Raw genomic sequence first — 24,626 nt, forward strand, 5'->3', positions numbered from 1 at the left:
AGACATTGGAACAGCTGTTCTTTTTAAAAAGAAAGATCAGTTCTAATGAGAATTTGCTTTTGAAGGTACTCTGACACAGGACATATCCGTGAACAGAAATCATCTCCAAAGAGAGAAGGGTACCAGAGGAGACCTCATTCCAATCAGTCAAGGTATTTATTACCATAGCTCAGTAGATATGTTAAGGAGAGAGATAAACATTTTAAGCAATTTCTCAGCTTCATTAGTACCAAATAACACCAAAGAAAAAGGATAGGTGGTGCAAGTTAGGGCTTTTCTCTTTGAAGCAAAGGAAGATGAGAGATGACTAAATAATGATGATAAGAGGCCTAGATCGAGTGGATAGCCAGAGCAGAAATGGCTAATACAAGGGTCATAATTTTATGTTGATTGGCAGAAAGTTTAGGAGAGATGTCAGAGGTAAGTTTTCTTTTCTCAGAGTGGTGGGTGCATGGCATGCTCTGCCAGGGATGGTTGCAGAGGCAGACACATTAGTGACTTTTAAAAAGCTCTTAGATAGGCACATGGATGATAGGAAAATGAAGGGCTATGTAAGAGGGAAGAGTTAGATTGGTTTTAGATTACCTTGAAAGGTCAGCATGAACTTGTGGGCTGAAGGGCCTGTAGGGTGTTGTAGTGTTCTATGTACAGTGTTTAAATTATAAAAAAAGATTGCTTGACATTTTATTGATTTTGTTGGCATGTGTCAAAGTACAATGGAAATTAAAAAAAAATATTGATGAATTATCAGCAAAAACCTGAATGGCAGCAGCAAGTTGTCACAAACCCTAGAGCAAGTGCAGAAATCATGAGAATTAGTTTTATTTTATTGTTTGGATGCATATTCTGCCATTAATGATTTTGCTTTTATATGTTTGGGTGAATGGTATCCTTGGAGGAACCCTCAAAATAACATACAATACATACCTTGGTAGTAGATGAAACTCAGTACAAAGTGAGCAAATGCTTTCATTTTTCTGAGCTCCCTAAATTCTCTCTTCAGGGCCTCCTTGTTTTTCCTACCTATGTCATTGGTGCCAATATGTACCATGACTTCTAGCTGCTCACCCTCCCCTTTAGAATGAAATAGAATATCTTGTTGGATTAATAATTCCAAATTATCACCTCCCTCCAAATGAAGAAGTTTCATCTCATCTCTGGCCTTGAATAGCGGACCTTTACTTTTAGTTACTGATTTGTGGTTCTGCTTCTGCTAGCTGGGGGTAACATCTCTATGCAGGTTTCCCCCGCTATCCGAAGGTAGAGCATTCCCATGAAACCGTTTGTAAGCCGAAATATCGTAAAGCAAAGAAACAATTACCATTAATTTATATGGGAAAAATTTTTGAGCATTCCCAGAACCAAAAAATAACCTACCAAATCAAACCAAATAACACATAAAACCTAAAATAACACTAACATATAGTAAAAGCAGAAATGATATGATAAATATACAGCCTATATAAAGTAGAAATATTGTACATATGGTGTCGTTTCACTTATCAAAATCGGGAAGACAGCGAGCCAAAATTGATTTGGAGAGGAAAAAACGGCACATACACGCCTACGCATGTACACACATGTGCACACAACTGCCTGCACAAAGCTTCACGGTCATGGTAGTCTTTCTTGGGGTAAACACACGTATAAAGCAGGCATCTTTTTTTCGTAAAAGCGAAAATCCTCTTTGGTTAGCGAAAATAGGTACTAATGTAGGTCTTTCGTAACAGCGAGCTGTTGTAAAGCAAACATTAAAAAACGGGGGCCACCTGTATTTACTATGTTGAATCATTTAAACTAAACTTCTCTGCTTTGAAGAGATCACCTCACATTGCTCTCAGATCTAGACCAAGGGTTCCCAACCTGAGGTCCACCGACCCTTTGCTTAGGAACTCCTGAAGAGAGATTTTAGGGAGCTGGGTAGAAAGCTGAAAAGCAGGACGTCCAGGATAGTAATCTCTGGATTGCTGCCCATGCCATCCACCAGTGAGGGTAAGAATAGGATGATTTGGCAGATGAATGTGTGGCCGAGGAACTGGTGCAGGGGCAGGGGTTCAGACTTGTGGATCATTTGGATCTCTTTTGGGGAAGGTATGACTTGTTTAAAAAAAAGGGATGGGTTACACCCGAACCCAAGGGGGACTAATATCCTTGCAAATTGGTTTGCCAGAGTTCTTTGGGAGAGTTTAAACTAATTTGGCAGGGGAATGGGAACCAGAGTGATCGGGTTGAGGATAGGGTAATTGGTTTACAAACAGAGGCAGTGTGTAGTGAAACTGCTAGCGAGGAGAGGCTGATGATAGGGCAGAATTGCAGTCAATAGGATGAGATGCAGTGCAAAAGGGGTCAAAATTGAAAAGGGTGATGAATACAGGACTGAATGTGTTGTATTTGAATGCACATAATATACGAAATTTAGATGAGCTTGTAATACAGTTACAGATTGGCATATAGGACGTTGTGGGAATAACTGAATCGTGGTTGAAAGAAGATCATAGCTGGGAGCTTAATGTCCAAAGATACACGTTGTATCAAAAGGTGAGGCCACTAGGCAGAGTGGGTGGGGTAGCTCCGTTGGTAAAAAAAAAATGAAAGAAAATCATAAGAAAGAGGTGACATAGGATCAGGAGGCATAGGATCATTGTGGGTAGAGCTAAGAAACTGCAAGCGTAGAAAGTCAAGTCAAAAAGACCCTGATGGGAGTTATATGCAGACCTCCAAACAGTAGTAAAGATGTGGTCTACAAATTACAATGGGAGATAGGAAATAGATGTTAAAAGAGCAATATTACAATAGTCATGTGGGATTTCAGTATGGAGGTAGATTGGGGAAAATCATGTTGGTGCTATATCCCAAGAGAGGGAGTTTGTCGAATGCCTACGAGATGGCTTTTTAGAGCAGCTAATGGTTGAATCCTCTAGGGGATTGGCTATTTTGAATTGGGTGTTGTGCAATGAACTGGAATTGATTAGAGAGCTTAAGGTAAAGGAACCTATAGGGGCCAGTTTGTTAGATTCAATCTGCAATTTGAGAAGGCAAAGCTAAAGTCAGATGTATCAGTATTACAGTGGAGTAAAAGAAATTACAGAAGCATGAGAAAGGAGCTGGCCAAAATTGATTGGAAAGGAACAATAGCAGGGATGATAGCCGAGCAGCAATGACTGGATACATCCCAAAGAAGTATTCTAAAGGCAGGATGATGCAACAGTGGCAGACGAGAAGTCAAAGTCAACATAAAAGCCAAAGAGAGGGTATATAATAGAGCAAAAGTTAGTGGGAAGTTAGAGGATTGGGGAACTTGTTAAAAAATAACAACAGAAGGCATCTAAGAAACTCAAAGGAGGAAAAGGTGGAATACGAAGGGAAGCTAGCCAGTAGTATTAAAGAGGATACCAGAAGTTTCTTCAGACATATAAAGAGTATAAGAGAGGCGAGAGTAGATATTGGACCACTGGAAAATGATGCTGGAGATGTAGTAATGGGGGGAAAGGAAATGGACAAATTGAATAAGTATTTTGCGTCCATCTTCACAGTTTAGACACTAGCAGTATGCTGGCTGGAGGTTCAACAGTGTCGGGGCAGAAGTGTGTAAAGTTACCATTACGAGGAAGAAGGTCTTGGGAAACTGAAAGGTCTGAAGATTGATAAGTCACCTGGACCAGTTGGTCTACGCCCCAGGATTCTGAAAGAGACCATAAGATACAGGAGCAGAAGTAGGCCAATCAGCCCATCAAGTCTGCTTCACCATTCAATCATGGGCTGATCAAATTCTTCCAGTCATTTCCATTCCCCTGCCTTCTCCCTATATCCTTTGGCTAATCAAGAACCTTAACTATCTCTGCCTTAAATACACCCAATGACTTGGCCTCCACAGCTGCTCATGGCAACAAATTCCACAGATTTACCACCCTCTGACTAAAGTAATTTCTCCGCATCTCTGTTCTAAATGGACGTCCTTCAATCCTGAAGTCATGTCTTCTTGTCCTAGACTCCCCTACCATGGGAAATAACTTTGCCATATCTAATCTGTTCAGGCCTTTTAACATTCAGAATGTTTCTATGAGATTCCCCCCTCATTCTCCTGAACTCCAGGGAATACAGCCCAAGAGCAGCCAGACGTTCCTCATACGGTAACCCTTTCATTCCTGGAATCATTCTCATGAATCTTCTCTGAACCCTCTCCAATGTCAGTATATTGTTACGTACCCCGTAACTGGGTCACTTACCAGCAAAGATAGGGAGGTCTGTTGAAGTCTGATGGTACTATTTTTAACAGTATTTATTGATAAAAATACACAAAAATAATATCAATGCAAACATACAGATAATATACGTCGTCAATACTAAATCTAAAAGCGCGGGTATAGTAATAATCAATAAGAAATAGCTCTATCGTTGTCTAGGGGATAACGTATTGTCCGATGGAAATATAAAAGTCACTTTAGTTCATTCAGGCTGCAGCTTTTTGGTTGGAGTCAAGAGAGACAGATTTTTGAACTTGCCAGCGTTTCCTTTTTATGATGTCGATCCTTCCAGAGCTCCGTTGGTGGTGGTTTCTCCTTTTAGCTAACGCCGTTCTTCCGTGGTAAGGCCCCAATCCCGGCAACGGGAAAGGACACACGTGGGCTCTCCACCGGCTGTCGCTATTACGCTGTCACGGGATTTCTAGCGTTTCTCCTGGTGCGTCTGAAGGGGTTGTCCCCGAGACCCTCTTTTATCCTTACTCACGGGGTCTCAGATGTCAATCAGGTTGGGATGATGCAATCCCTCAACCAGCCCCCTCTGATCATTCCCTGAGGGCTTCAATGAATAGTACAGTACTCAATACACAATTCCGTCTCCACAGACAATGGCCGTTATCCGTGGCTTTGTATCGCGGAGGCCAGGACACATTCCAAACGTCTCTCTCTCATTTCCTGGGTCTCCTGATCTTGCGATTCTCAAAAAGGAGGGGGCTATTTTGTACCCTTTGGCCCCTCAGAGTTTGGGCACAGGCGTAACAATATCATTTCTAAAATAAGGAGCCCAAAACTGCACACGATACCTCAAGTGTGGTCTCACGAGTGCCTTAGAGCCTCAACCCTGCTCTTATTCTATACCTCTACAAATGAATGCCAACATTGCATTCGCCTTCTTCACCACTGGCTCATTGGGTGGCTGAAGAGATTGTGGAATGATCTTTCAAGAATCAATAGATCCTAGCATGGTTCCAGAGGAATGGAAAATTGCAAATGTCATTCTATTCTTCAAGAATAGAGAGCGACAGAAGGATAAATTATAGACCAAGCAACACACAAAATGCTGGAGGAATTCAGCAGTCCAGGCAGCATCTACGGAAGAGTACAGTCGATGTTTTGGGCTGAGACATTGACAGTACTCTTCCATAGATGCTGCATGGCCTACTGAGTTCCTCCAGCATTTTGTGTCTGTTGCTTGGATTTCTAGCATCTGCAGATTTTCACTTGTTTGAAATTATAGACCAGTTAGTCTGACCTCAGTGGTTGGGAAGATGTTGGAATCAATTGTCAAGGATGTGGTTTTGGTGTACTTGTAGGCCTATGATAATACAGGCTAAAGTCAGCATAGTTTCTTTAAGGGAAAATCTTGCCTGACAAATCTTTTGGAGTTCTATGAAGAAATAACAAGCAGGATAGACAAAGGTGGATGTCGTGTTCTTGGATTTTCAGAAGGCCTTTGACAAGGTGTCACACATGAAACTGCTTAACAAGTTAAAAGCCCGAGGTATTACAGGAAAGGTACTGGCGTGGATAAAGCAGTGGGTGATTGGCAGGAGGCAAAGAGTGAGAATAAAGGAAGCCTTTTCTGGTTGGTTGCCAGTGACCAGTGGTGTTTCATGTAGGTCTGAGTTGAGACTGCTGCTTTTTGCGATACATCAATAATTTGGATGTTGGAATTGATGGCTTGTTTGTGGATGATACGAAGATAGGTGGAGGGGCAGGTTTTTGATGGAGCAGAGAGGCTACAGAAGGACAGACAGATTAGGAGAATGGGGAAAGTGGGAGAACTAAAAGCATAGGCTATTTTCTGATTGGAGAGAAAATTCAAAAATCTGACTTGGATTCCTTGTGCAGGATTCCCAAAAAGTTAACTTGCGGATTAAGTTGGTTGTAAGGAATGCAAGTGTAATGTTAGTATTCATTTCAAGAGGACTAATATATAAAAACAAGGATGTAATGTTAAGGTTTTAAAGGCACGGGTGAAGCCTCATTTAGAGTATTGTGAGCAATTTTGGGCCCCTTATCTATGAAAGGATGTGCTGACATTGGAGAGGCTTCAAAGGAGGTTCACGAAAATAATTCCTTGATTGAAAGGCTTATCATATGAAGAGCGTTTGATGGTTCTGGACCTGTACTCACTGGAATTCAGAAGAATGAAGGGGGCAGGGGGAATCTCACTGAAACCTATAGAATGTTGAAAGGCCTCGATAGAATGAATGTGGAGAGGATGTTTCCTATGGTGGGTGAGCCTAGGACCAGAGGGCACAGCCTCAGAATAGAGGGATGTCCACTTAGAACGGAGATGAGGAGAAATTTCTTTAGCCAGAGAGTGGTGGATCTGTGGGATTTGTTGCCAAAGGCAGCTATCGAAGTCAAGTTATTGGATGTATTTTAGGGAGAGACTGATAGACTCTTGATTAGTCAGGGCATGAAGAATTACAGGGAGAAGGCAGGAGCTTGGTGCTCAGAGGGAAATAGATCAGCTGTGATGAAATGGGCCAAATGGCCTAATTCTGCTCCTATATCTTATGGTCTTAATGATGTTGGTCCAAGGCTTAAAAAAAAGATTGTGAAACCCTGATCTAGAGAGTATAGGCCTCATCTTTTACATCAGGATAGTGGAGAAATTATAGCAGCCTGCTTCGCAGTTTACTGCTTTGTGTTTTGCTAATTTTACACTCATTTAACGTCTTATTGCAGGAAAAACTAGCATGTTATCGACACACCAACTTCTTGCTGATATTGGGAGATCTTCATTGATATCTGTTACTTCGTTAGAATCACAACTATTCTGCCCATCATAATTGTTTGTGAGATTATCACTTTTGGGGAGTCTAGGACCAGAGGCCACAACCTCAGAATAGAGGATGTCCCTTTAGAAAAGAGATGAGGAGAAGTTTCTTTAGCCAAAGGATGGTGAATCTTGTGGAGGCCAAGTCATTGGGTATATTTAAAGCAGAGGTTGATTGACACCCTTAAATCAAGAATCTAAAGTTACAGGGAGAAGGCAGGAGAGTGGGCTTGAGAGGGATAATAATCAGCCATAATGGAATGGCAGAGCAGACCCGATGAGCTGAGTGGCCTAATTCTGCCCCTATGTCTTATAGCCTTTTGCTTCAGGTTCAATGAATCAATGAACATTACAGGACAACACAACTATTTAGCCCATCATAATTGTTTAGAACATAGAATAGTACAGCCCATTACAGGCCCTTCGGCCCACAATGTTGTGCTGACCCTCAAACCCTGCCTCCCATATAACCCCCCACCTTAAATTCCTCCATATACTTGTCTAGTAGTCTCTTAAACTTCACTAGTGTATCTGCCTCCACCACTGACTCAGGCAGTGCATTCCACGCACCAACCACTCTCTGAGTGAAAAACCTTCCTCTAATATCCCCCTTGAACTTCCCTCCCCTTAACTTAAAGCCATGTCCTCTTGTACTGAGCAGTGGTGCCCTGGGGAAGAGGCGCTGGCTGTCCACTCTGTCTATTCCTCTTAATATCTTGTACACCTCTATCATGTCTCCTGTCATCCTCCTCCTCTCCAAAGAGTAAAGCCCTAGCTCCCTTAATCTCTGATCATAATCCATACTCTAAACCAGGCAGCATCCTGGTAAATCTCCTCTGTACCCTTTCCAATGCTTCCACATCCTTCCTATAGTGAGGCGACCAGAACTGGACACAGTACTCCAAGTGTGGCCTAACTAGAGTTTTATAGAGCTGCATCATTACATCACATCTCTTAAACACTATCCCTCGACTTATGAAAGCTAACAACCCATAAGCTTTCTTAACTACCCTATCTACCTGTGAGGCAACTTTCAGGGATCCGTGGACATGTGCCCCCAGATCTCTCTGCTCCTCCACACTACCAAGTATCCTGCCATTTACTTTGTACTCTGCCTTGGAGTTTGTCCTTCCAAAGTGTACCACCTCACACATCTCCGGGTTGAACTCCATCTGCCACTGCTCAGCCCACTTCTGCATCCTATCAATGTCTCTCTGCAATCTTCGACAATCCTCTACACTATCTACAACACCACCAATCTTTGTGTCATCTGCAAACTTGCCAATCCACCCTTCTACCCCCACATCCAGGTCGTTAATAAAAATCACAAAAAGTAGAGGTCCCAGAACAGATCCTTGTGGGACACCACTAGTCACAACCCTCCAATCTGAATGTACTCCCTCCACCACAACCCTCTGCCTTCTGCAGGCAAACCAATTCTGAATCCACCTGGCCAAACTTCCCTGGATCCCATGCCTTCTGACTTTCTGAATAAGCCTACCATGTTTGGGAGAGGTTATCACTGTTTCAGATTTTATGCTGGAAATGGTGCTTTGTTTTCCTTGACAAGGTGTATGGTGTGAGAATCCTGAATAGAATATGCAGATATGGGTGGGACGGCGTAGAGTTGACCAGTTGTTACTTTGCTGCAGGCTGTGGGGACAAATGGCCTTTATGTGTTGCCATTAACAATAGCCACCCCTACCCCAGTGAAACCCCAATTCCATGAATATGCCTGGATTTTTTACAGAAAACTTTCTGCAGAGGAGCTCGAACGCAAACGGTTAGAGATGATGGAGAATGCAAAGTGGAGGGATCAAGTTCGCCAGTGCAATATTAAGCGGTACAAAGAGGAGGATGAAATGGAGCAAGAACGAGAGAAAAGGGATAAAGGGGAAGCAAAATTCCTTCAGTAAGTATTATGTTTTAGTATTGTATTTACCCAAGTTACACTTGTGATTTTAGCCCAACATTTACTTTTCACTATTTGTTATAATTGTTTCATGATAAGACCTTTAACCTTTGCCACCCTTACTGATCAAGAATCTATCATCTTCTGATGTAAATATACCCAATGACTTGGCCTCTACTACCCTATTTGACAATGAATTCCACAGATTCACCAGAGTCTGGCTAATTTCTCCTCCTCTGTTCTAAAGGGATGTCTTTGTGATATTTATTTCATAACAGAAAAGGGTGTGGAGATACCTACGTTTCCCACCTCCCCCCCCGCATCAGTATCAAGCAAAATCATGGGCATTCTGATATTGGCTTTAATTCCTTTTACAGATCTTCCTCTTGCCTTTTGGAACAATATTAGAATTAATCTCTTTTAGTGATAACTAGTCTCAGGACCAGATTGTGCTTCACATAGCAGACAAAAAAAGTCGAGTGGCAAACAATCTACTGGAGAAACTCAATGGGTGGAGCAGCATCTGTGGGGGTGAAAAGAATTGTCAATGTTTCGTGTTGAAACCGTGCATCAGGACTGCGAGTGGAGAGGGAAGTAGCCAGTAAGCTCTCTTTGCTCTTAGTGTTCTTATGCAGGGCTTTGACCTGAAACATCAATGTATTCTTTCCCTCCACAGATGCTCCTCAACCCACTGAGAGTTCCTCCAGCAGATTGTTGCTCCAAAAAATTTTGTGGCTGCAAAAGTCAGCATCTACATTCTCTTGTGTCTTATTAGAAAGGACCTTGTTAGACTATTTAGTCACAATTAAAGAACTTCCAAGTTCAGGTTTATTGTCATTTGATTATAAATAATTCCAACTAAATAAATCAGTGTTCCTGCAGACCATGGTGCACCCACTAAACATGTATCACACTCAGCAAATAAACCAAACTATTACCATAAATAAGTTAATTAAAAAATTCAAAGTTTAAGTAGTGCACAGTTAGGTAAACAGTAAATAGTAAGCAGGATAGTAAACAGCTTGCTGTCCTAGTGATGAGACTTCAGTGGTGGCAGGGTATTTGTTAGTCTCACAGCCTGACGGAAGAAGCTGTTGCCGAGTCTGGCAGACTTAGTCCTGATGCTTCTGTACCACCTTCCTTACAGTAGTGGGTCAGAGAGATTGTGAGATGGGTAGTAGGTATCCTCAACAAAGCTTATGGCACTTTGTCTGGAATATTCTTGATAAATGTCACAAATAGCGGGGAGGGAGACTCTTATGATTCTCGAAGCAATTTTTACTATTGCAAAGGCCAATGTCAGTTTGCATTGCCTGGCAGGCAGATGAGAAAGGAAGCAAGAAAATCTGAAAATCAAAGTCAACTTTATTGTCACATGCATGAAAAAGTTACTTGGAGCAGTATTGCAGGCACATAGCATTTACAACATCTGCAAGAAAAAACAAAGTAAGCATATGGTAAATAGTATAAGAGGGAACACAATTAGAACAGTAAAAAGGAAAACTGCATTATGGTGCAAAGTGTTCATTGTGTAATGATTAGATTTGTGCAGGTTGGTTCAAGAGCCAAATGGTTGAAGGGAAGTAGTAGTTCTGAACTTGGTGGTGTGGGACTTCAGGCTTCTGCACCTGATACCTGATGGTAGCTGTGAGAAAAAGTAAGGCCCGGATGATGGGGATCTTTGATAGATGTTTCCTCCTTGAAGTAGCGCCTCATGTAGATATGGCCAATGGCAGGGAGGGATGTGTCAGTGATGTAATTGGCTGAGTCCACTACTCTATGGAGCTTCTTGAGTTCCTACATATTTGATTTGCCTTATCAGATCATGATGCATCCAGAGTGATACTTCAACAGTACGTCTGAAGAAGTTTGTTAGAGTACTCGATGACAAACTGAACGTTCCCAACCTTTTAAGAAAGTAAAGATACTGCCACACCTTCCTTGTGATTGTATCTACATGCTGGGCCCAGGGCAGGTCATCTGAAATGTTAACGCCCAGGAATTTAAAGCTGCCAACCCTCTCCACTGCCAATCCCCCAATGTAGAGTGGCACATGTTTGCTCTCCTTTCCATTCCTAGAGTCAACAATCAGCTGTTTAGATTTACTGACATTGGGAAGTTGTTGTGGCACCACTTAACCAGATGCCCTATCTCGCTCCTAATTGCCAACTCATCACTACCTGTGATTTGTCCAACAATATTCCACAGGTTGGACAGCATCTTAATGGAATTAATGTTTTGGATCCATGAAAGAATCATGGAATTATTATCTCATAGAAGGCATCTGCTTGGCTCGTGTGGTTCTGGTAGAGAAAATCCATCAACCCCTTCCTCTGTTCTTCCTCATACCCTATTGTCTTTATGATTATTCCCTCTCAAATTAGGCCACACTTGGAGAGTATTGTGTGCAGTTATGGTCACCATTCTATAGGCAAAATGGGGTTAAGCTACAGTGGTGCAAAAAAGATTCACAAGGATGTTATGTGGATCTGAGGAACGTCACCTTGTACGATGGAGATGTTTGAGTTCTTGAGATCCCTTAGCTCCGGGTAGGGTCACCCTTGGCGGTCAGGTCAAGCAGGAGGTTCCAAAGAGCAATCCAACCAAGACCTCACCGGTAGAGCTAGTAGATGATGTTGATGACACATCATAATGGCAGTGAAGGTGGAGGAAGGTTGCAGTAGTGAATGGTCCCCAGTCTTGCACTCCATGACACTAGGCGAGGGGGACCAATGTCCTGGCAGGGAGGTTTGCTAAGGCTATTGGGGAGAGTTTAAACTAGAATCGCTGGGGGGTGGGAACCGAACTGAAGAGACGGAGGAAGGGGCACTTGGCTCACAAATTGAGAAAGTTTGTAGACAGTGTGAGAGGGAGGATAGGCGGGTGATAGAGAAGGGATATGCTCAGACTGATGGTTTGAGATGTGTGTATTTTAATGCAAGGAGTATCATGCACAAAGCGGATGAACTTAAGGGTGTGGATCAGTACTTGGAGCTATGATATTGTGGCCATTACAGAGACTTGGATGGCTCAGGGGCAGGAATGGCTACTTAGAGTTCCAGGCTTTAGATGTTTCAGAAAGGACAGGGAGAGAGGCAAAAGAGGTGGGGGCGTGGCACTGCTGATCAGAGATAGTGTCACGGCTGCAGAAAAGGACGAAGTCATGGAGGGATTGTCTACTGACTCTCTGGGTGGAAGTTAGGAACAGCAAGGGGTCGATATCTGTACTGGGTGTTTTTTTAATAGACCACCCAATAGTAACAGGGACATTGAGGAGCAGATAGGGAGACAGATTCTGGAAAGATGCAATAATAACAGGGTTGTTGCGGTGGGAGATTTTAATTTCTCCAGTATTGATTGGCATCTCCCTAGAGCAAGGGGGTTAGATGGGGTGGAATTTGTTAGGTGTGTTCAGGAAGGTTTCCTGACACAATATGTAGATAAGCCTACAAGAAGAGAGGCTGTACTTGATCTAGTATTGGGAAATGAACCTGGTCAGGTGTCGGGTCTCTCAGTGGGAGAGCGTTTTGGAGATAGTGATCACAATTCTATCTCCTTTACCATAGCATTGGAGAGGGATAGGAACAGACAAGTTAGGAAAGCGTTTAATTGGAGTAAGGGGAAATGTGAAGCTATCAGGCAGGAACTTGGAAGCATAAATTGAGAACAGATGTTCTCGGGGAAATGTACAGCAGAAATGTGGCAAGTGTTCAGAGGATATTTGCATGGCGTTCTGCATAGGTACATTCCAATGAGACAGGGTAGGGTATAGGAACCATGGTGCACAAAGGCTGTTGAAAATCTAGTCAAGAAGAAAAAAAGCTTAAGAAAGGTTCAAAAAACTAGGTAATGATAGAGATCCAGAAGATTATAAGCTAGCAGGAAGGAGCTTAGGAATTAAATGAGGAGAGCCAGAAGGGGCCATGAGAAGGCCTTGGCGAGCAGGATTAAGGAAAACCACAAGGCATTCTACAAGTATGCGATGAGCAAGAGGATAAAACGTGAGAGAATAGGAGCAATCAAGTGTGATAGTGGAGGAGATAGCAGAGATGCTTAATGAATATGTTGCTTCAGTATTCACTACAGAAAAAGACCATGGCAGTTGTAGGGATGACTTGCAGTGGACTGAAAAGCTTGAGAATATAGACATTAAGAAAGATGATGTGCTGGAGCTTTTGGAAAGCATCAAGTTGGATAAGTCTCTGGGACTGAACAAGATGTATCCCAGGCTACTGTGGGAGGTGAGGGAGGAGATTGCTGAGCCTCTGGCAATGACCTTTGCATCATCAATGGGGACAGGAAGGGCTCCAGAGGATTGGAGGGTTGCAGATGTTGTTCCCTTATTGAAAAAAGGGAGTAGAGATAGCCCAGGAAATTATAGACCAGTGAATCTTACTTCAGTCATTGATAACTTGATGGAAAAGATCCTGAGAGGTAGAATTTATGAACATTTGGAGAGGCATAATATGATTAGGAATAGTCAGCATGGTTTTGTCAAAGGCCTGATTGAATTTTTTGAGGAGGTGACTAAACATCTTGATGAAGGAAGAGAAGTAGATGTAGTGTATATGGATTTCAGCAAGGCATTTGATAAGGTACCCCATGCAAGGCTTATTGAGAAAGTAAGGAGGCATGGGATCCAAGGGGACATTGCTTTGTGGATTCAGGATTGGTTTTCCCACAGAAGGCAAAGAGTGGTTGTAGACAGGTCATATTCTGCATGGCGTTTGATGACCAGTGGTGTGCTTCAGGGATCTGTTCTGAGACCCTTACTCTTCGTGATTTTTATAAATGACCTGGATGAGGAAGTGAAAGGATGGTTTGTAAATTTGCTGATGACACAAAAATTGGGGGTGTTGTGGATAGTGTGGAGGGCTGTTAGTGGTTACAGTGGGACATTGATAGGATGCAAAATTGGGCTGAGAAGTAGCAGATGGAGTTTAACCCAGATAAATGTGAGGTGGTTCATTTTGATAGGTCAAATATGATGGCAGAATAGAGTATTAATGGTAAGACTCTTGGCATTGTGGAAGGCATTGATCATGTGGTTCGTCAGAGGCTTTTTCCTAGGGCTGAAATGGCTAACATGAGAGGGCACAGTTTTAAGGTGCTTGGAAGTAGGTACAGAGGAGATGTATGGGGTAAATTTTTTACTCAGAGTGGTGAGTGCGTGGAATGGGCTGCCGGCAACGGTGGTGGGGGCGGATGTAATATCGTCTTTCAAGAGACTGCTGGATAGATACATGGAGCTTAGAAAAATAGAGGGCTATGGGTAACCTGAGGTAATTTCTAAATAAGTACATGTTTGGCACAGCATTGTGGGCCGAAGGGCCTGTATGTGCTGTAGGTTTTCTGTTTTTTTTAGACACTGACCCCAATCTATCAAGGACTGTGTGGTGGCTGCCCATGCATCAGCCTCCTCGCATTAAACTTTCACCCACAAGTGTTTGCCATTACAGCAGTCACCCCTTGGGAGAGCATCATACTTGACTCTAGGGATCGCACTTCTATGTGGATTGGAGGGCTTGAATTTGGTGGATCTGTTTTCCAGCAAAGAAGGTTGAAAGTGATACAGTTGAACTATATAAAATCTGTAATGTTTGTTAATGCTGCACAGTGGGGTTTAAACTAGAGATGCAGGGTGATGGGAACCAGAGTGTTTGAACAGTTAATGGAGAGGTTGTGGAGGCAGGTGTTGGTAAGAATTCCAACAAAGTCAGGAAGCAAAAGGTTGAGCATGGTGCGACTTGTATCCTGAGTTGCAGATATTTCAATGCAATAAGTATTGTTGGAAAGGCGAGTGATCGTGCTGAAGATAAGCTAGCAGGTTTACAAACAGGCAATGTGTCGTGAGGAGAGGCTGTTGAAAGGGCAAAATTGCAGTCAACGGGATGAGTTGCAATGTAAAAGGCAGAAAATAATTGAATAGGACTGAAGTGGTATTTGAATGCATACAGAATAAGGTAGATGAACTGCAGCATAGTTGCAGATTGACATGTATGATGTTGTAGGCATCACTTAATCATGACTGAAAGAAGATTATGGCTGGGATATTAATGTCCAAAGATACACATTATATCAAATGGACAGCTAGGAAGGCAGAGGGGTGGCGTTCCTCTGTAGGTTAAAAAAATGAAATCAGATCATTAGAAAGAGGTGACATATGGACAGAAGGTGTTGAATCATTGTGGATAGAACTAAGGAACTGCAAGGATAGAAAGATCCTGATGGGATTTGTATACAGACCCACAAATAGTAGTCAGGATGTGGCCTACAAATTACAACGGGATAGAAAATGCATGCCAAAAGGACATAGTAGTCACAGGGGACTTCATTTTACAGGTAGATTGGGAAAATCAGGTTGGTGCTGAATTCCAGGAGGGGGAATTTCTAGAGTGCTTACAAGGTGGCTTTTTAGAGCAGCTTGTGGTTGAATCCACTAAGGCAGTGGTCCCCAACCACCAGGCTGCAAAGTATGTGCTACCGGGCCACAAGGAAATGATATGATTTGCCGGTATGAATCGATATGAGTCTGCTGCAGTGCTTCATACCGCCAAATCATATCATTTCCTCGCGGTCCGGTTTCACATGCTTTGCGGCCCAGTGGTTGGGGACCACTGCACTAACGGATCAGCTGTTCTGGATTGGGTGTGTGCAATGAAACAGAATTGATAAGAGAGCTTAAGGTAAAAGATCATAATATGATCGAATTCACCCTGAAATTTGAGTATGAGAAGCTAAATTCGGATGTATCAGTATTACAGTGCAATAAAGGGAATTACAAAGGCATGAGAGAAGAGCTGGCCAAAATTGATTGGGAAAGAACACTGGCAGGGTTGACAGCAGAGCACCAATGGCTGGAATTTCTTGAAGCACTTCAGAAGACGCAGGATATGTACATCCCAAAGAAGCAATATTCTAAAGGCAAAATGATTCAACCATGGCTAATAAGAGAAGTCAAAGCAAAGCCAGAGGGCACATAATACAGCAAAAATTAGTGGGAAGTTAGAGAATTGGGAAGCTTTTTAAAACCAACAGAAGGCAACTAAAAAATCATAAAGAAGGAAACGATGGAATATGAAGGTAAGCGAGCCATAATATTAAAGAGGATGGCAAAAATTTCTTCAGATATATGAGAATAAGAGAGCTGAGAGTAGATAACAGACCGCTGAAAACGGGAGAGATAGTAATGAGGGACAAGAAAACGATGGACGAACTGAATAAGTATTTTGTATCAGTCTTCACTGTAGAAGACACTGGCAGAATGGTGGAAGTTTCAGATGTCAGGGGTCATGAAGTGTGTGAAGTTACCATAACTAGAGAGAAGGTTCTTAGGAAACTGAAAGGTCTAAAGGCAGATAAGTCACCTGGACCAAATTGTGTACACCCCAGGGTTTTGAAAGAGGTGGCTGTCGAGATTGTGGAAACATTTGTAATGATCTTTCTAAAATCACGAGGATTTGGAATGGCTCCAGAAGACTGGAAAATTGCAAATGTCACTCCACTCTTAAAGAAGGGAGAGAAGCAGAAGAAAGGAAACTATAGGCCAGTTAGTCTGATCTTAGTGCTTGGGAAGATGTTGGAGTTGATTATTAAGGATGAGCTCTTAGGGTACATGGAGGCACATGATCAAATCGATCAAATCAAATAGTTTCCTCAAGGGAAAATGTTGCCTGAGAAATCTGTTGGAATTCTTTGGAGAAAGAACAAGCAGGATAGACAAAGGAGAGAGAATCAGTTGATGTTGTGTACTTGGATTTTCAGAAGGCCTTTGACAAGGTGCCACACATGAGCCTGCTTCACAAGCTATGAGCCCGTGGTATTGCAGGAAAGATTCTGGCATGGATAAAGCAATGGCTGATTGGCAGGAGATAAAGAGTGGGAATAAAGGGATCCTTTTCTGGTTGGCCGCCGATGACAGCGTTGGGACTAATTCTTTTTGCGTTATATGTCAATGCTTTGGATGTTGGATTTAATGGCTTTGTTGCAAAGTTTGTAGATGATATGAAGACAGGTGAAGGGGCAGGTAGTTTTGAGGAAGTAGGGAGGCTACAGAAGGACTTAGACAGATGAGGAGAATGGGCATAGAAATGGCAGTGGGAATACAGTGTTGGGAAGTGTATGGCCATGCACTTTGTAGAAGAAATGAAAGGATAGACTATTTTTTAACTGAGGCACAGAGGGAGTTGGGAGTCCTTGTGCAGGATTCCCTAAAAGTTAATTTGGAGGTTGTATCTGTGGTGAGGAAGGCAAATGTAATGTTAACATTCTTTTCAAGAGGACTAGAATATAAAAGCAAGGATGTAATGTGGAGACTTCATAAAGCACTTTTAAGGCCTCATGGAGCATTGTGAGCAGTTTTGGATCCCTTATCTTAGAAAGGATGTGCTGAAGCTGGAGAGGTTTAAAGGAGGTTCACGAAAATGATCCCAGGATTGAATGGCTTGTCATATGAAGAGCATTTGATGTTCTGGACCTGTATTCATTAGAATTCAGGAGAATGAGAGATGATCTCATTAAAGCATAGAAATATAGAAATCTACAGCACATTACAGGCTCTTCAGCCCACAATTTTGTACAGACCATGTAACTTACTCTAGAAACTGCCTAGAATTTCCCTACCACATAGCCCTCTATTTTTTTTTTGAAGCTCCATGTACCTATCAAAAAGTCTCTTAAAGACCCTATTGTATTCACCTCCAGTTCCTTTGCTGGCAGTGCATTCCACGCAACCACCACTCTGTGTACCCACCAACCTATTGAATGGTGAAAGGCCTTGAAAGAGTGGATGTGGAGAGGATGTTTCCGATGCTGGAAGAGGCTAATTCCAGAGGGCAGAGCCTCAGAGTAGAGGGGCATATTTCTAGAATGGAGATGAGGAGAAATTTCTTTACAGTGGTGAATCTATGGAATCTTTGCCACAGGCAACAGTGGAGGACATCTTATTGTATATTTAAGGCAGAGGGTGATAGATTCTTAATTGAATGAAGGGATACAGGGAGAAGGCAGAGATTGGGGCTGAGGAGAAAATTAATGAAATGGCAGAGCAGACTCGATAGGCCAAATGGCCAAATTCTGCTCCGTTATCTTATGGTCTAAAATTGACACACAGAAAATGCTGGAAGAACTCATAAGGCCAGGATCTATGGAAAAGAGTATAGTCAAAGTTTCGGGCCAAGACCCCTTCATCAGAATTTCAAGCATCTGCAGATTTTCTCTTGTGTATAAAATTGAGTTGCATAGATAGGGTAGATTGCTAGTGTCTGTTTCCTGTGGTAGGAACAAATGAAATTAGAGAGTATAGGTTTAAGGTGAGAGGAGAGAGGTTAAAAAGGGATCTGAGAGATAAATTTTTAACACAAATTGTGGTTGGCATCTGGATTGAGGTGGTGGAGGAAGGAACAGTAACAACATTAAAAAGGTATCTGCCCAGATATTGGAATGGGCTGAGCATAGAGGCATAAGGCAAGAAAGATTACTATACTTGGGCACAATGGTTGGCATAAATATAGTGGACTAGCTACATTAAACCTGCTCTCTCACATGAAACTTGCACTCTCTACTTTTTCTTATCCCTGCCATGGGGAACAGGTACTCCCTTCTCTTACCTCAGTCATGTCACCTTTGAGCTACCTTTCCTCCAGGGAAAACAGACCCAGCCCATCCAATCTCTGCTGATAATTCAAGCCCTCCAATATATATTTACATGTATTAATTATTTGCTGTGGTTTGTTGCTCAGGGTGTGACATGTAACAAAAAAAATACAACTATTATAAAGAATTGTATAAAAAATAAAGTTTGAGATAAAGTACAGATATGGAATAAAATATGCATAAATACCAGCATGTATTTATAATGTAACAGCTTTATAACAATTCTGTTAGTGTTTATAGTGGAGTAAAGTGACAGGGGTAATATATACATGGGGTGGGGGTGCTAACTAGAATGGTTGATCAGATTAGCTGCCTGGGGGAAGAAGCTGTTAAGATGGCATTAAGTTTTCATTTTAATAGCCCTTAGAGCTATCCAGAAGGGAGCTTTTGGAAGACAGTGTGCCACGTGGGTAGTGTCCACAATGATTTTTCCTACCTGCTTCTGTCTTAGACGCAAACACATCCTGCAGTGATGGCAGACTGCAGCCATTCTGCTAATCTGACAGTTCACTGTAGTTTTGTATGAAACCACCTCTTACTGGGTGTCTCTGGAAATGCAGCTCATTAGGCCTTCGCTAACAGCCACTGGATTCTGTGACAAGAAACCCACCTTTCTCAGGCTTCACATGTCTAGGGTGTATATGACTTTGGTCCCACCAAATCCATGAGGTTGTGATGTCTTGCCTACCCAAACCCTGGTTTGTGTGAATGCTGTATGATTTACTGCCCCTGGCAATCACCCGTCGGCAGGAAATAACAGATTGTGCACTGCATACAATTAACAAGTATATTTAAGAATGTTAACTTAAGCAAGCAGTTACTAAGAGAAAGAAAAAACAAAAAGGGCCCATTATACTTAAACAGTCAAATATGCATGGTGGAGCTCAAATCTTGAACTTTTCTGTAACACATGCTGAACCCTTCCGAGTGTCACTCAAAATTCATCTTGATCAAACAGGCTCTCCCATGGGAGTATTGGTCCTTTCTCCTCAAAGCCATTCATTTACACAAAGCATCTTGTGCAATAAGGACAGCAGCCTCCACCATCTTCCCTCCCGTCTTCTCCCAGCTCCCGCCAACCAAGATCACTGCCCCACATTCTCTAGAACCTTCTCCCAATTCTGCCATCCTGATTGGCTAACACCACATTCCTAAGTTGAAAAACAAGCCTCTTATTTCAGCTCAATCCCAAACAGGCTGAAAGCAGAAAAGACTGCTCTCACAGAACTGCTAAAATGAAATACCTACAGCATAGCAGGGCATTACATGTACATTGTGAGAGGATGCTGCACCAAACCAGACAGTAGCGGCTGATGTGAGGATGCTTTGTGTGATGTGATCTGTAACATCTTTTAATCTTTTCTGCATTCTCACTAACTTAACCTACTGAAGGCTCTGGTTGTATTTTAATCATCACTACAGTCATCTTGTATTGTTTGACAAATCCCCTCTCCACCTTCTTCAGGCAGCCCCAGCTTCTTGTATTTGAAAGCATTTATCCCTGGAACCATTTGAGTTTATCTCTTCTGCACTCTGCCAGGTTACAAGGCTCTGAGTTATAGGGAGAGGTTGGGAAAGCTATGACTTTATTGATTAGAACATAGGAGATTGAGGGGTGACATTGTAGAGATGCACAAGATAAACTTATGCCCTCTATCTTTTAGTTCCCCTTCCTTGGCAACTGAAAACTAAAGGGCATAGGTTTAAGGTGAGAGTGAAAGATTTAAATAGGATGTGAGGGAGAATGTCAGATTGGGAGAATGAGTAAAGAAGTGACAGATGGACAGTGCAGGGAAGTGTACGGCCATGAACTTTGGTAGAAGGAATAAAGGCATTGAATATTTTCGAAACGGGGAAAATTCAAAGACACTTGAATCCTCATTTAGGATCCCCTAAAGATTAACTTGCAGGTTTAGTTGATGTCAGGAAGGCAAATGCAATGTTAGCATTCATTCTGAGATGACTAGAATATGTAAAGCTGATGCTTTATAAGCCGTTGATCAGACTGTATGGAGTATGGGAGCAGTTTTAGGTCCCTTTTCTGTGCTGGCATTGGAGAGGGTTCAGAGGAGGCTGACGAGAATGATCCTAGTTGACAACAATGAAATTGTTAGCATATGAGGAGCGTTTGATGGCTTGGCCTTGTACTCGCTGGAGTTTAAAAGAGTGAAGGGTGGGGAACTCATAGAAACCTATTGAAAGGCCTTAGGAAGGGCATCAAAGGTTACAGGGTGAATACAGGAGAATGGGTTTGAGAGGAATAATAAATCAATTATGGAATGGCAGAGTAGACTTGATGGGCTGAATGGCCTAATCCTGCTTTTATGTCTTATGGCCTCAAATGGTGATTACATGGAACAAGTTGCCAGATGAAGTAGTTGAAGCAGATAACAGACTTTTGGATAAGTGCATGGGTACAATGACCAAAGGTGAGCAGATGGGTATGGACAAGCTGGGCCAAAGGGTCTGCAACACTCACTGCAAACTTCATAACTTTCAGATGTGGTGATCAGAATTTGACCTAGTTGTGGCCCAATCCTCTATCAGTCCAAAGATCCCAAGTGCTTTGACTACTCTCTCAATTTATCAATGTTTGTCTTGCGTACCATTACAAACTCAGGTAGTATTGCCTCTGCTTGGGTGAGACAGGTGTACCAATCATTGTCCTGCATCTGACAATGCTAAAGGCATCTTACATGGATTTGTTGGAGAAAAAGACATTCATTAAAATTTCTTGTGTTCTGCATAAGAGTATTGAGAAATTTTTACCTTATTTGTTTCTTTCAGCAAAATGAAACTACAAAGCACTGCTACGTCTTCGTTAGAAGACCGTGTGAAACGCAATATTCACTCCATACAGCGGACACCTGCAGCCTTAGAGAAGAACTTCATGAGGAAATGAATCGGACTGCAAAGATGAACAAGAGCCAAGTTCCTTTCGGAAGACAATTTATGCAAAAACAAAACAGTAGCTGCCAGACTTGCCTTTCCTGGGAGAAGAAATGTCAGGACCTAGAAATCAGTATTACTCAGGGAAATATTCCTAATGCTAATTGATGCTGAGCCCTCCCCATTTCCCATCAGCATACGAGTACAACCAAAGATGCTGGTGGAGTTTATAAAGGGTGTCCGTGCAAAAAGGAAACCAACCAAAGGAATTGGGTGACTTGTGCTTGCCCCCCCCCCCCCCCCCAAGCTGAATCTCACTGTGCTGCTTTGCCCAGGGTAAGGGACAGGGTATCAATGTTTCATTATTAATATGTGCCAGCCCCGTTAAGGTAAACATTGATGAGCAGGTAAACCTGAGGCAGTTATATTTTCATATAATGTGGAAGGAAGGCATTTGACCCATCAAGTCTATGTCAGCTCTGAATAATCCCATTTTCCATTAATGTTTTCTGTAACCACATTTCCATCAGTTTTTTCACCCACGTAATTTTTAACATTGCCCAGTTGACCTACCACTTACACATCTTTGGTGTGATAGAATGCTGGAGTCCTGGGGAGTGGGATAAACCAATGTAGCCACAGGAAGATCATGCAAACTCCACACAGCCAGCACCCAAAGGCAGCATTGAATCTCAGTTACTGGAGCCATGAGGCAGTGGCTCTACTAGCTGTGCCGGTGGGATCTGTTTGTAAATTTCTGTATTTAAAATACAAGTGACAAGTTTATTATATATAGCATGAAAAGAAAGTGCTGGTAATTCCTGGGTCAGGTAACATCTGTGGAGAGAATCTTTGACTCTTCTGAAGATCTGATGCACAGATTCTCTCTTCACACATCTCTCTTCACAATATCCACGTGGATACTGACAGCATTGACTCTTCAGACTCAGTCTGATCTCTTCCTGGGCATTCTGTACTACTTTGACCCAGAAACCTTGCTTCGATTCACTGAAGAAGAGTTTGAGCTGGGAGACTGTGCTTACAGTGCACCTTACCTCCACACACTTCTTGAGCACTCTTTTTTGTTTGGTTTCTAGAACTGCAGGTTTTGCTTTGCAGTTGTTTTGATATCAGCCAGTGGTTTCCAGTAGTGTTACACACATGGGTAGTGATGGAGCTAGGCAAACTGTGTCTGAATCTCTCTCCAAGTGGCTGAATAAAACCTGTAACTTCAGTATGACTATTGGCGGTACAAAATTAAGCAGGAAATGTCAGCGCTGAAGTGTTACCAGGTACCTTGAAAATTAGAAGAACTGGAATTGTGCACTGCATATAGAGTGATTTACCTATAGGTAGATCCACATGCACATTCAGTTTTGTGATTCCTTTTGCATTCCCTTTTCCCCATTATGGACCTTTTCTCAGCCAGGAGATCTCCCCTCCTCTATATTTCTTGGAAAGATTGTTATTGTTTCCTGGAATTGTCCACTCCCTGCTGAATTTAAGGATTTGTGTGTAAAACTGTTACTGTGCCTCTGTTTACAATAGTGTAAATTGATATTTGTCGAGAATGACTGGGTTTAGTTAACTTGGGGACGTTGCCAAGCAGTAGCTGCCTTTTATTCCACTTGTAGAAATAATACTGCATTTTCTTTCTGCATGTGAAAGTTTCATCTTAAAAACTGCTTTTCACGGCTGCTGTTTAACCTGAGCTTGATACTGCTGTTGCCTGATGTGTACACACAAACACAATCCAGCAGAAGTTGATATAGCAGTAGGAACCAGATCTATTGTTCTCCCCATCCCAGCACTGTTGCGATAGATTAATTCATTTGGTCAATTGCCCTGCCTGAAACCAGCAATTTCAGTGCAATGTAACATCAGAGCTTGGCAGCATTAATTTTCTGAATGACTGCTACACTAAGTGGCACATGTTCACCAACTAATCAGCAGGGAGTTACAGAAGGGCAAATGTTCAGAACGTAGTTATGAGATTGTGTTTCACCAACTTGTATGCAGTGTAAATAATGATCAATCGTATTTGGTTGTCAGAAAGGTATCTTCACAGTCAGGTATAACACCTTTGATCTGTTTTGTACAAATTAATCTGTAAATAACTGTGTGATTCATTTGATACTTTTTAATCAAAGAAAAAGTATAAAACTGTGTTTAAGTATTTAGAAAATTTAATGGCAAAATTTTTAATGTCCTGATTTTTGTATATTTCAAACCATTAAAAATGCTTTTAAATTGATTTTTTTTCTCCTTGTTTTTGCGGTCTGGTCAGTGGCCTGAAATATCAACTGTTTATTCCTCTTCATAGATGCTGCCTGACCTGCTGAGTTCCTCCAGTATTTTGTGTGTTGCTCTGGATTTCCAGCATTTGCACAATCTCATGTATTGGTAGCAATGAATCGCCATATTGTAATAAATGCTTTAAGTATTCAGTATACCAATTACAAAGCAACAGGCAGTAAGGATTTTGTTTGGTCTCAGCAGCTAGAGATCTGATTTATGAGTAGTACTTTGATTTGTGTGTCTTGAGTTACCAACTATGCCCGGTGTGGTGACTGGAGCATCCTGTTGTAATAAAGGGGGGAAAAAAAGACTTGGATTTAAAACTGTTCCTCCATAATTTCAGAACCTCCCAAAGTATTTTTACAGCCTGTTAAATGCTTTATCATGTGATCACTGCTAGAATACAAACTCCCACAAACAACCATTTATTTTAATGACACACAAAATACTGGTGGAACGCAGCAGGTCATGCAGCATCTATAGGAAGAAGCACCTTCAACATTTCAGGCTGAGACCCTTCATCAGGACATCCTGACGAAGGGTCTTGGCCTGAAACATCGACAGTGCTTCTTCCTATAGATGCTGCCTGACCTGCTGCGTTCCACCAGCATTTTGTGTGTGTTGCTTGAATTTCCAGCATCTGCAGATATCTTTGTGTTTTATTTTAGTGAAGTAAGGTTGCAGTTCTATAAAACCCTGGTTAACCTGCTCTTGGATTACTGTGTTCAGTTCTAGTTGACTCATTATAGGGAGGATGTGAAAATTTTAAAGACAGTTCAGAGGAGACTTACCAGGATGCTGCCTGGACTAAAGAGCATGTCTTATGCAGGTAGATTGAGCGAGC

General features: G+C 42.1%; 1 protein-coding gene across 2 annotated transcripts in view; it reads left to right on the forward strand.

Annotated features, from left to right (window-relative positions):
- Positions 1-23,738, forward strand: part of cwc25 (CWC25 spliceosome associated protein homolog) — a 43,488-nt gene extending 19,750 nt beyond the window's left edge. Inside the window, exons 8-10 of one of the 2 annotated variants that reach the window (XM_073071765.1) lie at positions 66-152; positions 8,780-8,941; positions 21,383-23,738. In XM_073071765.1, the coding sequence (XP_072927866.1) occupies positions 66-152; positions 8,780-8,941; positions 21,383-21,497 (364 nt within the window). In that variant the 3' untranslated portion in view covers positions 21,498-23,738. The remainder of the gene's footprint in view (positions 1-65; positions 153-8,779; positions 8,942-21,382) is intronic. The other variant, XM_073071766.1, reaches the window with a different exon arrangement.
- Positions 23,739-24,626: the final 888 nt, after the last annotated feature.

Source organism: Hemitrygon akajei, chromosome 18 (assembly GCF_048418815.1).
Source record: "Hemitrygon akajei chromosome 18, sHemAka1.3, whole genome shotgun sequence".
Taxonomy (NCBI): Eukaryota; Metazoa; Chordata; class Chondrichthyes; order Myliobatiformes; family Dasyatidae; genus Hemitrygon; species Hemitrygon akajei.